The sequence below is a fragment of the Apostichopus japonicus genome, chromosome 9 (assembly GCF_037975245.1).
Source record: "Apostichopus japonicus isolate 1M-3 chromosome 9, ASM3797524v1, whole genome shotgun sequence".
Lineage (NCBI taxonomy): Eukaryota > Metazoa > Echinodermata > Holothuroidea > Aspidochirotida > Stichopodidae > Apostichopus > Apostichopus japonicus.
This window is the reverse complement of record NC_092569.1, coordinates 19,427,967-19,442,675: the sequence shown is the minus strand read 5'-3', so window position 1 is coordinate 19,442,675 and position 14,709 is coordinate 19,427,967. Positions and strand designations below refer to the sequence as shown.

At 36.7% G+C, this 14,709-nt stretch overlaps 1 protein-coding gene across 2 annotated transcripts in view; it reads right to left on the bottom strand.

Moving 5' to 3' along the window:
- Positions 1–10,316: 10,316 nt before the first annotated feature.
- LOC139973324 (uncharacterized) overlaps positions 10,317–14,709 on the bottom strand; it is a 29,841-nt gene continuing 25,448 nt past the window's right edge. The window contains exons 5-8 of one of the 2 annotated variants that reach the window (XM_071979930.1): positions 13,644–13,879; positions 13,037–13,357; positions 12,236–12,500; positions 10,320–10,782 (exon numbers count right to left, since the gene is read on the bottom strand). In XM_071979930.1, the coding sequence (XP_071836031.1) occupies positions 10,520–10,782; positions 12,236–12,500; positions 13,037–13,357; positions 13,644–13,879 (1,085 nt within the window). In that variant the 3' untranslated portion in view covers positions 10,320–10,519. Of the gene's footprint in view, positions 10,783–12,235; positions 12,501–13,036; positions 13,358–13,643; positions 13,880–14,709 lie in introns of both variants that reach the window. The other variant, XM_071979932.1, reaches the window with a different exon arrangement.

Below are 14,709 nucleotides of genomic sequence, written 5' to 3'. Positions count from 1 at the left end.
AAAAGTTAAAAGCCTTTCGGTTTACCTATACAAGACCAGATACGGTATATTTGCCTATGCCCATTGTAATTTTATAGTCTGTAATATATTTAATTTACGATGAAGACACCTTTAAGCCCTCTTTTCTTACATGACAAAAGTTTAATCCTTCCATGATTAAATGATATTTAAGATATTTTAAGACGACGTTTTTCTAGTCAAGCATGTAAGTAGGTGTGTGCGCGCATGCCCGTGGGTGTGCGCATGCGTATGCGTGTTTGTGATGATTTGAGTATGGTACATTTCATTCTACACTGTGATTCTTCAGTATCTTCCTTTTGGGTAATAGATTTTTAAAATAATTGGTTCTTTAATTACATTAGACCGTGGGCCGAAGTCCAAAATCGTTTAAGTTCGTTGCAACACAGAGAGGACTACCAACAAATGCCATTATAATTATGAAAATAATATGAAATCACCATTATCGATTGTTCCCAGTTGCCTAACGTGCACATTTTTGCAGTTGTTAGTAATAACCGTTACCATTTTAATCAAATTTGGAGAGAGTTTATAAGGCGAAAACACAGCGTATGATGTCACGAGTAACCAATCACAATCGCGTATATATGCTTGCGCAATACTTTTTAACATCTGGCAACATTTGAACATGGCGTCAACTAGTGATAAGGCGGCCGGCCGAACGAAAATGAGATTATAGTGCATTATCCATGTTTCATTTACCAATGTCTCCAAAGCTTAAGTAATCAGATGTGCTAAGGAATGGAAGGCTTTAGGTGGAGAATTAGGGGATATTGCCAATAATTTTTTGTCTGACAATGCAGAACTCAACTTGACGTTGGACACAACAACGTGGGGGTATCACCGGCAATGTTATATGAAGTTTACCAACGTTTCCAAAATCTCCAGGGCTATATCTAAACTTACACAATCAGTTGGTGAGTTGTATTTAAGTATTCTTGAAATATTACATTGAAAATGAATGTTCTATTCGACTGGAAACAGTGTCATTCGAGTTCGTACAGTTACAGTAACCACAGTCGTTCTCAACTAGCCTAGGCCTACGCGGTAAAAAATGTACACAGCCCTCGCTAAGTTCTAACCTTGACTAAACCAGTGTTATTCAATAGACCAGGCTATGCTGAAACAGAAGGTTGGCTGGATGTACGTTCTGTGTACAATTTGTCACGGGAACGAAGAGGGTGCTGATTTCAAAGTTGTTTTCCCCTTGGTATGGTCTTTCAAATATGCTGTATGTCTTGTTGAAGATGCCTTGTTTATATATTTTTTGAACTTATGCGAGTTAAACCAACTGAACAGTTACAACTCGTCTCTTAAATACAGGCCTTGAAGTAAATCATAATCACAAAGTAAATATATGATCGTCATCCTAGGCTCAATTCAACAAAACTGTTGTTGAAATCTCTTTCTTTATTTTCTGTCTTGCAGAGGAGGATTTAACAGCTAAAACTGATACCGCACAGATTTTGGAGACTTCACACACAATGATCAATCAGGTAAGATTTCCGTCTGTTGCCTTCAAATAGAGTGCAAATATGTACGTGTTGGAATATAGGCCTCAGGTGCGTATCCAGGGGGGGCGTTGGGGGCGCGTGCCCCCCGGGTAAGAAAAAGAGGAGAGAAAAAAGAGGGAAAAAAAGGGAAAGGAGGGGGAAGAAAGAAAAGAAGGAGAGGAAGGAAGGGAAAAGAAAAAGAAAAAAGAGAGAAAAAGGAGAAAAGGAGGGAGTAGAAGATCGCCAAGACCTCGGGAAGAGAAAGAGGAACAGTCATAGTTAAAGCGCTAATCGCTATTATATACACATGGTAGCCGGTGACAGATCGAGGATTACGGAGGGGGTTTGCGCCTCACCCAACCCCTTACACCGACAACTCCATTTTTGAAGTTTCCATTTTTCCTCTCTCACTAATGTATCTATATAAATACTATATATGGTCTATCATAACGCGTGTGTGTGTATGGACGCCTTAAACAATTGTACAATTGTGCTATATGGAACCAACTGTGGCTGGTCTTGAACTCGACCGAGTCGTCGGGGAACATGACGCATTTCGGGAAGGGTGCGACCGCCCCCCCCCCCCCCCGAGCAAATTTTCTTTATGACATCGCTAGTAATTTCAAAATAGACAATGCTTAGATGCAACTTACAAGGCCTGGGAAGTGTCATTTCCAGCGATCTGGGAGGCATTTTCGGCCAAAATTTTTAGTGAGCGCTTCGCGCCAACACATGGTGGCGCTTCGCTTAGATAGTTTGCCTACAGGCTTCGCCCCTCTCTTGGCAATTACTCGCTACAGGCCTGTTCGAATTTGTAAAGCAAAGAGCAGATATAACATCATATCAGTGAGCATTGAATGCATGTTCCACGATGAACAGCCTCAAAAACTGTCTTTGTGTGTAGTCAAAGGCGTAGGAGCCCAATTGGATTTGGGGGCTGTAATGACTTGCCCGAAAAAAGCCAAAATTTTTCGCGCGCTAAGCGCGCGTTCAACATTTCGATGCCAATATCATATAAGCAAGCATGGGTCATTACATTGCATGGCATCGTTTACCTAACGGTCCGTCAAAGTTGCACAGTATACCGCCGGATGCTAATGTAAACAACCAAATGTCTTATGTAGATGGAGAAAAAGCATACAGATCCATTATGTCAAAACTCTCTTTTACAGTAGTAATGTCGGCCAAGCTTACAACTTTATTTTAATTACCAAGGAGATCATTTTTAAGCTATTCATTGCTATTTATTTTTCTTTCAGTAGGTGTCCGAAAAAATGGGAAAAAATTGGGTTGCGGGGGGGGGGGGCTGCAGCCCCGCCTCCTACGTGACCTACGCCTATGTGTGTAGTGTTCGGTTCGATATACCTGATATCGGAAATATCTGCTATTTTTCATTCCCTTCAACCAAGTTTTATAATAGCCAATATAAGAGGTTGCAATATTTCTACACCAATAAATTAACTGTGACTGAATTTTAGAAAATTTCCTCACCAACATTCTTCATCATACTTTCCTCTACTCGTGCAATTTTGACCTATCTGTTAGGGGTTCCAGGAGGTTTTTCTATATTGGTTGTCCATAGATTCAATTTTGTGCAACATTATGGGTATGTTTAAAAGTGATTTTATTCACGAGAAATGTCAATTTTCAAATTCTCAACAAATAATGGGCTTAAAACCTTGAAAAGTGGGGCTTTCGGATATTGTGGGCCGTGACGTAGAATTACCTACAAAAGCAATGATCCATAGGACATGCAATGAGCTCGAACATGATGTGTGACTGGTGACAATCTTCAAAAAGGTTATGGATGGAAAAAAAACTTTTGGGAAATACTTGATTCTCAGGCAAAAGTGCACATCTGGTTGGTCATTTTCAAGCCCGAGAAGTGCCATTTCCGGTGATCTGGGGGGTATCAAAACCAGAAATTTTCTTGTACGCTCCGCGCCAACCGATGGTGGCGCTCCGCTTAGATTGTAATTCGCGCCCCCCCGGGTTACAAAATCCTGGATACGCGCCTGGGCCTATACAAATACTTATGATACCGTAATGATGCAAAACATTGCTCTTTTAACATACATAACTGCTTGTAGTCCCGTTCCATGTGTGAACATATCATTGAAAAAAACGACAACATGGTTCGGTAAGTAAACAGACATGCATACTGTCTTGTTTATTAAATGTATTTCAATGGAAATTCAGGTCCATGTTCTGTTTAAAAGTAAATAAGGGAGGGAGGAGGAGGGATGAAATAATTGAATTGTAAAGTAAAAAAATTAATGTAGAATAATCAATTTTGCAAAACTCATTATATGCAGCATAAGTTAATAAGCATATTTTGTTTGAGCTTTATCGGTCACCGTTTTTATTAATGTGGACAGTTATTGCAATGTTGCATATCTCTTTTCAAACTATCTATCAGCTATGCAACATTGAAGTGATTGAAAGCAACTTTAAATTAGTTGAGGTGAAGTAAAGAAGCCCATTTGTGTATCACAAATACATATTAACTATCTTCATCTGCTCTTTTAACAGAATCAATGGATCAAGGACCTGCCCCAAAGCTGCTGAGATCAGTCCACACAATTCACAGTGGCCACATTCTGTCTCCAGTAGTTATATTATTCAAGACCTTCAAATTTGCAATTCTGCATGAGAGACGACATGATGGAAAGTTGCCATGTCTAAATTCCTGCAAATTTTCATGAAAATGTACAATGTACTTCAGGTCCTGTAACAGTTGATTCACAATTTCTTTACATAAAATCTATTCATTGTTATTTAAACATGTTCGTATTCATAATTTGTGAGCTCGGCAGCAATCCCGTGCTGTCCTGCATGGCAAATATTCCCAGATGTGGAATTCTCCTCATTACAGTACCGCACAATGGTTACTTTCAATTGTTTTGTGTACGAGGCCGAGATGTCTCTCACTCGGCATTTTTCGAGAAAGGGTGCACAGCCTTGTACTGATAGGCCGACCATGCATGTTGTTAAGACACAATTTATCTGTGCCACACCTATCAGAGTGCTTAACTGAGCCGACATTTGTAAAGAGTCCAAAGAGGTACGTTATTTTATGTTATGGTTTAGATGTAAGTTTACCCCGGACCTAAAGGCTTCTTCCTGTCCAATTGTAATATGTATAACCATCAATTACAGAGATAGTAAATATTCTTTTCGTAAGAACTTTTGATGGGACTATATCACTGAATGGACTAGCCTTACTACCATAGATGATATATTCACTCGTTATTATATATGTATTCGATAGAATGTGCATATTGTAGTTGTTTGTAAAATTATTATTTTTATTTGTAGTTTTCACGAAAGTAAACAAAGAAAACCAGATGAATAAATAAAGAGCAGCCTCCCGTGGAAGACTCGGTCCTAATTTTTGACGGCTACAGTTACAGGTCCTGTTCTATGAAAATGTATACATACTGTAGCTATTAGACATAGTAAATGTTTTCAATTGTTACTTCAGCTTAAAAATATTTGTAAAAAGGAATTTATGCACTGGTGATGGTGTGTGCCTGTGATGTCTTGGATTGTACACATAATATTTTAAGTACATTTTCAAACTTGCATGTAGGCACACCAACTACATCTCTTTTGGTCAAAAGTGGTGTAAGCTTTGAAAATCTTGTTTTCCAAGGAATCTCCAACTCAGTTGACTCTCTGAATGGTAATATTAATGTAATTATCATTGTACCACATAATGTCCTCACTCAGTGCATGTTGAATGTCTTGTTCAAAAAGTGTAACAATAACTAGCGTACTGTCACTGTTCATATATGCCGTTGACCTAATATGCTAAATGCTTGTTTTTAGTTACACTTCTTTATTCATAATGTGTTGGCCCTTTATAAAGTAACTGTAAAAAAGAAATGCTTCAAAAAAAAATTATGAAAAATATCTTTTGCAATAATAATATAATTCAGAACTGAAACTAACACACCTTTCTCGCCTTCTTTACATAACACTTTATGGTTTACATTGGAGCTTCACTCCCATATGCTTTCCTCATTTATAAACTAGATTTATACATATCCCCTCCTTACACCACCTCACCCTTTCCCATACCTTCCCAATCCCTTAACTTTGCCTCAATATTTTAAATTCAAGAGGGGCTTCAATCTCTGAAATTTTGGAGAGGGGTAGGATTTTAAGCACCATTTAATATATCCATGTCCAGCTACCAATCATAGGTATGGGAATTGCAGTGCATAGAATGAGGCTAGGGAGAATGATGTTTGGCACATGATCAAACTAAGACAGATTTTCCATGTAGTTACAATGAAAAGCATCGCGAAGTAATTTTAATTATAATTTTGCGCATAGCAGTATGCAATGCTCCGATATACTGAAATGGACAGCGCCCTCTACTTCTGTTTTTAGTGCTTTGTGACCTTTTAGTAGACCCCCCCTCCCCCACTAAACAAATTATCATTCCACATATGTTCAAAACAGCCGGCGGGACCTCAACATGAAGGTAGATTCTCCTTCTGATCAATTTTATGGTATTTGTGGTCTATTCTATTTTGTGCAGGATATATATGGGGAAATTGCCGCCATTTTGGCCTAAAAAACATTAATGTGCAACATTGACACTTGGGAACAACTGATTTTGGAACGTAATACATATTGCTAATAAAATGTAATGGGTTTCATGTATACCCCTTGACTTTGCAACGAAAGTTAATTTTTAGATCACTTTTCCTACTTCGGCCCACGGCCTACATGTCTGATTGCATTCAAAATAACTATGAATATTCCATCTTTCTTTCGAATGCGTGTGGTTACTAATCTTTTCACTTTGTTTGTGCATTTTGCCAGGAATAAAATAAATAATTTGGTTATGAATAATATGGCGAGTTCATATTTTACTAACTGAAGTGCCTTAACTTTGAAAGCCTGAATTTGTGATAGGTGCAATGGTCTTCTAGCTATTTGACTGGAGAGATCTTCTTGCAGGTATACATGACTCTTCTTGCATGCACAACAGGTATATCCTTATCTGGATCCACAAAATATTATAAAAGTACAAATTACCAGAATCTTCAATCATTTTCTTAATAAGTTCATATTCCACAGAGACAAACCAATATACATATATATATATATATATATATATATATATATATACATATAATATACATACATATATAAATATATATATATATATATATATATATATATATATATATATTTATTGTTATCTTTGCGTTTTTCAATAAACATAATATATGATGCTATATTGACGGTAAGGACTGATAATTCGGGAAGTAAATACCATTTCCGTCATTCCAACATCTAGCCTGTCGTTGTCGTTCTCGTCACTGCTACGAATGTTACAAACAATAAAATAATGTTGAATCTTTGAAACTTATAAAACTTTTAACATACAGAATTACAAAAATTCGAGTTTAAAAGCAGTTTTGAATAAATGTGTTTGATGCGACTTTTAAAGACGTTAAGAGATTGACTGGAACGAACATTTGAAGGATGAGCGTTGAAACGTCTTGGACCTAAATGTTCAAGAGCATGATATTTATATAAAATCTATACAAATTTTCCATCACTCTTAGACTCTGTGACAGACTTCTACTTCGATAGTATATATAGAACCTGATCGAAGGTTTCTAACAGGAACTTACCACTGAACCAGTTCACATAAAGAGGGCGGGGCTAGGCCATGAAGGGCTTTATCAACTAACAACAATAATTTGAAGCTATTTGAACAAAAACGTAACCAATGACGTCTGCTATGTCTAGCTTACTGTACAGTGTACTGTAATTAGAATACTGCAGATACTACAACTATAGGTCTAGGCCTACTAACTCTGGGCAAGTTTTGAGTATAGTACGGCTGTTCCGTGCCCACACTTTTTTCTATTAGACCAAAAAAAAAGTAAAAAGCCACCAATTACAAGCACTACTAGAACAACTGGCGTTGGGTCATTAAACGTAGACCAAAGATAGGGTATATTGTTTAATATCTATAAACAGTACTCTAGCCAGAATGCGTCTGCAATATAAACGAAGAAATTATGACTAAAACCATTACAACCTTAGGCTGTCGATCACGAATCACGCCTGTTTCGGACGCGACAGAGAATGCACAGAGTCCTGGAAACTGAAAATAGGCAATGTTAATGTTACTGTAACTTCACCTATTTCAGCGAAAATGTTACGAACATATGGTGCTTTGCACTGAAGGCCTAATGGACCATTAATCTAACAAACACCTGTAGGCCTTAAGTCTATCATTGCAAATGTAACAACCTCCGGTATATTTAAAACTTATCAATCGATTTCCTGGCCCTGGATTATCATCATCCAAAACAAGTAATATATGCAATACACGACCATTTTAATGTCATACCACAATACGAACGTTACAAGTGTCTATGTTGCAAGAGCTAAATTATTACAGATAACGCCGATTCATTGCGGATAAATACGGTTTACATTTATTGCATGATGTTGTAAACTCAAATGCAATTAAATATTACCTGTCTTGTTCAATTCGAGAATAGGATCCAAAGTAGAGAATTAGAAGTATTGTTTTGAAGAAGTATGCTACTCAAGGAGATCTTGCTTATTTACATGTGCAGGATTAACTGTTCACAACTCTGAGTCTGGATATTTTCCTGCGTAGCCACCCTGTAAATTTGAAATTACTACTAAGAGTGTATGTTCAGCTGGCATTCAGCAGCCAGCCATGTAGATGGGCTAGTAATCCCAACATTGTAGCGCGCATGCGCACTATAATAATTACCATCAGTCAGTCTTATGACTAAGTCACGCATCACTTAAAGTTTAATCCTAGGAAAATGTATAGTTTAAACCTATTCTAGACCTACACAATGATACCGAATATTTGCATTAGGCCTGTCTAAGTTGTTTTTTAGGCTAGCGTAGTCTAAGGACTTCGAGGTTATGCACTTACATGTTGCTTCCAGCTTGTTGACAACACTCTCTGTTTTTCTGACCCATTTTCTCCCACGGTTTGGTTAGAGCGGCCATTTCGATAAGAACTCATACTATTATTTTTATTACTGTAAACGGTTTCTGTCATATCTTCACTGTCCGTGAAGTGATTTGTTATGAGCCATACAGGCAGAGCGTTTGTCCCATTTTGTCAGAGAAGGGATTTTGGAGGGTGCCTAAATAAAATTGTAGCAGAACTTGTTACTGAAACTGGTAGACATTAGGGGAGGGATTCCTTAGTGTGATACAATCAAACTGACTTGCTACTAAACAGTAATGCTGATGGACGTAAAATTATCGAGTGGGGTGTATTGCCTGTACAAAAAGTAGGTTGAGCCTGCTATAGCTGAAGACGTTATAGGTTCATTAAGTCAAAGATAATTAAAGCCATACAAATGTTCATCAGTAAGTTATAAGAGCTTCAATGTTTTACACTCGGCATATGAAAATCCCATTAATGTTACTGAAAATATATATTGTAACATTCAGCTTCGATCGTAAGCAGGTGTGTGCGCCTCCATGTCCACCCCATTTCATTGACTAGTAGGCCCCTGGTCGAAGTGGATGCTGTAAATCTCAGTGTCAGCATTATTTCCGATGCATTTAGTCGAGTAAAATGAGACAAATTCACCGGGGCTCAGGACGCCCGTCGCAAAATCTAAAAAAAAAGAATTCCCCGAGTCGAGAGAAATTAGAATCACAATAATATGTACGTCGTTGATTTAAACTGAGTTTGAGTACGTGGTACAGTACTATGATTTAGGATTCATTTTTATGCTGAACGGATGTCATTGTAGATTCTGACCAACAGGAATGTATAGCTATCTCATTAGTTAAATGAATGCGATATACGATTTATATACATTACGTTAGTATAAACATGATTAACAAATCACGGAAACAAGTTGTATTTCTTTACAAAAAATCGGGAAATTGTGAATTCCCTCCTTATGGATATAATCCGTACCAATTAAGTTAATGTTTTTCGTATGAAGCAAGCGGGACATCATTTTTTACCTTAAACAAGATATCACCGATTACAAAGTTTCAGTTGAAAGTATTAAAGTAATAATTTAGTGCATGGTATGCCTAGTTAAGAACATGTTAGGTTAAGGTGTACTTAAAAAAAGGATGTAAGGGTAAGGAGCATTTCATATCTACTATAAATCCGTTTGGGAGTAGGTACATTTAAAAACAAATATAAACATATTAGAGTGAGGCGTATTTTAAAATATGTAAGGGTAAGCTGTATTTAAGAACATGTCAGGTTAAGGTGTATTTTAGAAAATGCTAAGTTTAGGTGCAAATCATAACTTTTATAAATAACTTTGGAAGTAGGCGTATTTAAAAACATATATAGGCATGTTAGAGTTAGGCGTATTTAAAAACATGTTAGCGTAAGGTGTAATTTATAACTACTATAAATAAGTAAGGAGTAGGCGTATTAAAAACATATAAACATGTTAGGGTTAAGCTTATTTGTAAAAAAAAAATCGACTATAAACCTGTTAGAGTTAGGCGTATTTATAAACTACTATACATTTGTGACGATTTGGGATGCTGAACAAATACAATGGACAGATAGGTATACAGAAGACATAATGGTATAATTTAGATAGAATTCTGCAAATCACAAGCTCTGAAAGGTCTCGCCATGTTTGCTTGTATCTTGGCTTTACCTTTATTATGTAAACTAACAACAGTCTCTTTTTCACTTCTGCGTTTTGAAAATTAACAGAACTCGAAAGTTGAAACATTGAGAAACTTGGGGGGGGGTGGGGGGAACCACAGTGAAACCATAGTGAATAGTTGTCAATCATTTGCATTGGATGGGAATTCTGTCTCACTTTACACTAAACAACAAAGAAAAGAGAAGGAGTTAATATGCTTTGTAACATAATTTATGATAAAAGCATTGTCATGACGATACACAAACATAGAACCAATACATCAATATAGTTCAACTGTTGTTAACTGTTCTTGTGATATAGTTTAGTACAGTCCGTTGTGGGTCCTTATGGTTCTTCGTCGATTGCGCGAATTTTCATCTCTGTAAATTGAATGTTACTTTCATAATCTGGAAGGGTATCCCAATAAAATTTATAACTCCCATATGGACTGTTAAGAGATGAATAATGAGAATAACCGTACCACCATGCACTATCATAATTACGGGCTAAGTTGTTATTTTCAGAGCTAAAATAACTAGCATCGACGTCATCGTTATCGTTGTCTCGTGTAGTGAACGGTTGGTCATCATGGTAGGTCAGCGAATCACCTGTTGAATAAGAACAAAAGAAGATAACAGAATGAAATTCAAAAATTAGTTCATTGCATCGATTCAGTATACTTAGCAAAATGTTATTCCAATAATTAGATATTTCATATTACATTTGATTTTGTTTTTGATTAACGTGTGTTAAACTAAATGTCGTGTATTATCTCTGATTATTTAAATAAAAAAAAATCATTCTTACATGGTCGAAGTATGCACTACTTTCATCGTAATATTCAAAAATACCGCAAGACTTTCCGATCTGGCCGATTGTAAATTAAAGGAAGTTCATTCATGTGTCCTCATTTTTAATAAGTTTGTTTTGTCATCTTTTTATCTGATTTTATTTTTATATATAAGTTTTCAAGACTGGAATAGAGGACAATTGTCATGCACAACAGTTCTGTTTCAGTGTAACATTACAAGAGATCCGGCTTTCCTTTACAAGAACAGCTACGGTGTATTTGGTTTATTTGTTGTTATGTAATAGTTAAGAATATATTTTATTAAAGCTCTGAGCTCCTTGAAGCTCCTTTTTTTTTGTACATGAGCAACAGTGATATTTGATGATGACGTAGCTGTTCTAGGAGACCACGCATGTCGACTGCAGCTGTTTTGTATTCGAACGAGAATAATCTCATCATCGTGACTTTTATCTAGCATGCTGGCGGTATGAATAAATGTGATATCTTTGCTTACATCACTTATTGCTAACATGAATTAGACAGAAGAAGGAGTAAATAAATCAATCAATTGAGATCAACTTGAACGAGTCGTTCATTTCTAGAATTGTTAGCCTACCACTTAAACTACTCCAAGGGCAAGTTCTGTTATCGTACCATCTAACACGAGGTACCCGGGAGTCCAGCCCCGTGCAATAATACTATATGCGTATTTAAGTTTGGGTTTGGGGGCACGCGCGTGGGTTTGTACGTATGCGTGAAGATTTGCATAGGGTCCATAATCATCTTACCCTGTGATATTTCCATAATGTTCTTTTGAGTAATGGATTTGTAAAAAATATTTGGTCGCTACATTACATGTCTGATTGCATTAACAAGTACTGATAGTACTCGGCCTATCTTGTCAAATATAAGTAACTAATATTTTCACTATGTGTGTTCCATATGCAAAAAGTTTTGAGTGTAGGTAGGTCCAAGGGTCCATCTATTTGGCCCCTGGATTTCTTCCTAATAGTTGCAATAGCTTCTTACTTGGATCAACAAACTATTACAAACGTAAATCACCAGGATCTGCCTTCAAGTTAATCAGTTTATTTCAACAGGGGCAAACCAGCTTGTGTAAACTATAGTACGTGTTTGGCTAGTGAATAATATCATACATGTTGCACTTCTTTATAAACACTTAGTTCTTAGTTATTAAATAAACTTTATATAAAATGCCAACTGAAGAAAATCACAGAATAGGTTTGATAATTCGGGAGATATTAACCTACCTGCATCTCCGTCAGAATAATCTCCAACATCTAGCCTGAAATTATCGTTCTCGTCACTGATACGAAAGAACTCGTATTTGGCGTAGTAAGGAGCGCCGTAACGGTTAACAAAGTCGATCCGGAGTTCATATTGTCTTTGGTTCGTCAAGCTATATATCTTTTCATTTCCGAGCCAGAAGTTCCGACTTCGATTACCAAAGCCAATCTTGTAGTCATCCCAATAAAGATAAAAGTCTTGTGAAGCATCAACGCGACGCTGGAATACCTAAAACAATCAACGTAAAGAATCGCTTCTTAAGAAACATGTATGTATTACATAAGTATAGTCATTTGGAAGTGGTTCTCATTACTAATATTTTGATGTCATAACTATTGCACGTTAAAAATATACCAAAAAAAAATAAAACATTAACCCTCAACCCTCATTCAAAGGAACAACCAACAGGTAAAGTTTTTTGAAGTTTCTAAAAATAAATAAAATGAATAAAACACAACATAGAGAATGGTTCTTCCTTGGGAATGCGCTCACAGTGGCAATAAATTAGGCATTTATTTTTCTCCGTCTAATGGGTAGCCTGTTCCCGTGTTCTACCTACGGCAACGTTGTTTAAACTAGCTTACGGGGGGGGGGGCAAATCGAGCATCATATTCACAATCCAAGCTAGCTTTCATGTATTTTGAGCGTCCGTTCTAAGGGATGGGGCGTTGGAGGGTCGTGGTTTGGTCCTCGTGGATGACTTGTGTGTCGTCGGCCTAAAAGCTTGCGGATCACTGCTTTAAGAAAAAAACTGTCACACTCACCGTCCAACCTCCCCCGTCAGACATGTTACAGTAAACTTCAAACGGAGAGTCAGGCCAAATTGTGGGTTTGATTTCATAGACGCCACTTGTTCTCTCGCCATTTTTGTACAGTTCTTTACAATCAGAAGGAACTGTGCCGCCTGTAGGCCTACACTGTGTGCCGTCTCCGCTATACCCAGGCGGACAGTAACATTGTAAAATACCGTTCCTTTCTTCACAATCTGCGTTAGGATCGCATTGATAACTATCGTCACACGAAAGATGATTATTCGTACAAGAACATTTCTTGTCACAGTTTGGAGAGACGTAAATTCCTCCTTCCTGGAAAGTAGAAAATCGTTACACGTATCATAAGTAACTTTAGGGATTTGAAAAGGTTTCTTTAAGTAGTGATAAGATGAAATACTGCAAACGTACACAAGATATATCAGTTTTCCTAACTTTACTGCCAAAAGTGTGTTTATCCAAAGTTGACGAGGGTGCGGGTTGGAAGAGGCCAGAGGCAAATGCAAATGCAAATCGATCCACTAACCCCAGTTTTTGAAAGCATCATTTAAATTGTTACACTGTTGGTAATAGATATCACAATCTGAAAGAAAATACTTACTTTTAACAATACACCTTTCTCTCCATCTGTTTCACTTTCGATGTAACATCCACAGTCCTCTATTCTCATGCAGTTATCACCGTTCATCAAACATCCTTCAGGACAGACGCACGAATGAGATCCTTTGCAGGAAGTATTGACACAACTTTCAGGATCAGCACAGGTAGCCTCGCAAAGTTGACACTCATTGTAGGTTTTATTTGTTGGACACCATTCAATGTAGTTATTTACATAGCCTATGAGAATAAGAAAAAAATACTTAAAAATTAGCTATTTTTATTATGAACTCTGTAACTAAACATAACGAATTTGGCTTAATAAATATTGATAATGGTATCATCACACTATTTAATCGTGAACATTTTAGTCAGCTTGAAATTGGTCATATCCGTCAAAATCCTGCATCCTTATTTCCTCATATATATTGAATCTTTTATCGACCAGATAAGACTTATTTGGGACATGAATAAATGTAATATTTGAAAGTTGTTTTTTTAAATATTTACCTACGGTTCTGTTGATTATTTCTGCTTTGACGAGCTTGTAGTTGCTGACGACATCGCTTATCCGGAATTTGTCATACGTCACATAAAAAGACGAACCATATGTTGTCGTTAAATCAATACGGAGTTGATATCTCTTTTGATTGGTTAAGTATGAAAGCCTCTTATTACCGATCCATAATTCACTCGAAAGAAAACCAAATCCTAGCTGATAATCTTCCCAGCTGCGATTAAAATTAATCGTTCCGTCAAACCAACGTTGTATGATCTGCATAACAGAACAAGTAATTCGAACATAATTCATACGAGATATTAAGTTAACTTAGATTATTATTAAAACCAACCATTCATTTACGTTCCAACAATCATTTTTTTCTTTATTTTGTGACATAAAGTTTAAACCCATGGTTGATTGTTAAGCACAACTGAAGTAATCCCATTTGAAGATCTTAAGAAGTTGACCATCGGGGTAAAGAAGTATTTCATATACAAATTATGATACATTATGCAAAGGATGACAGATGAAACGAGTTCTATCATGGTTAATTGTACAATTTTCTTTA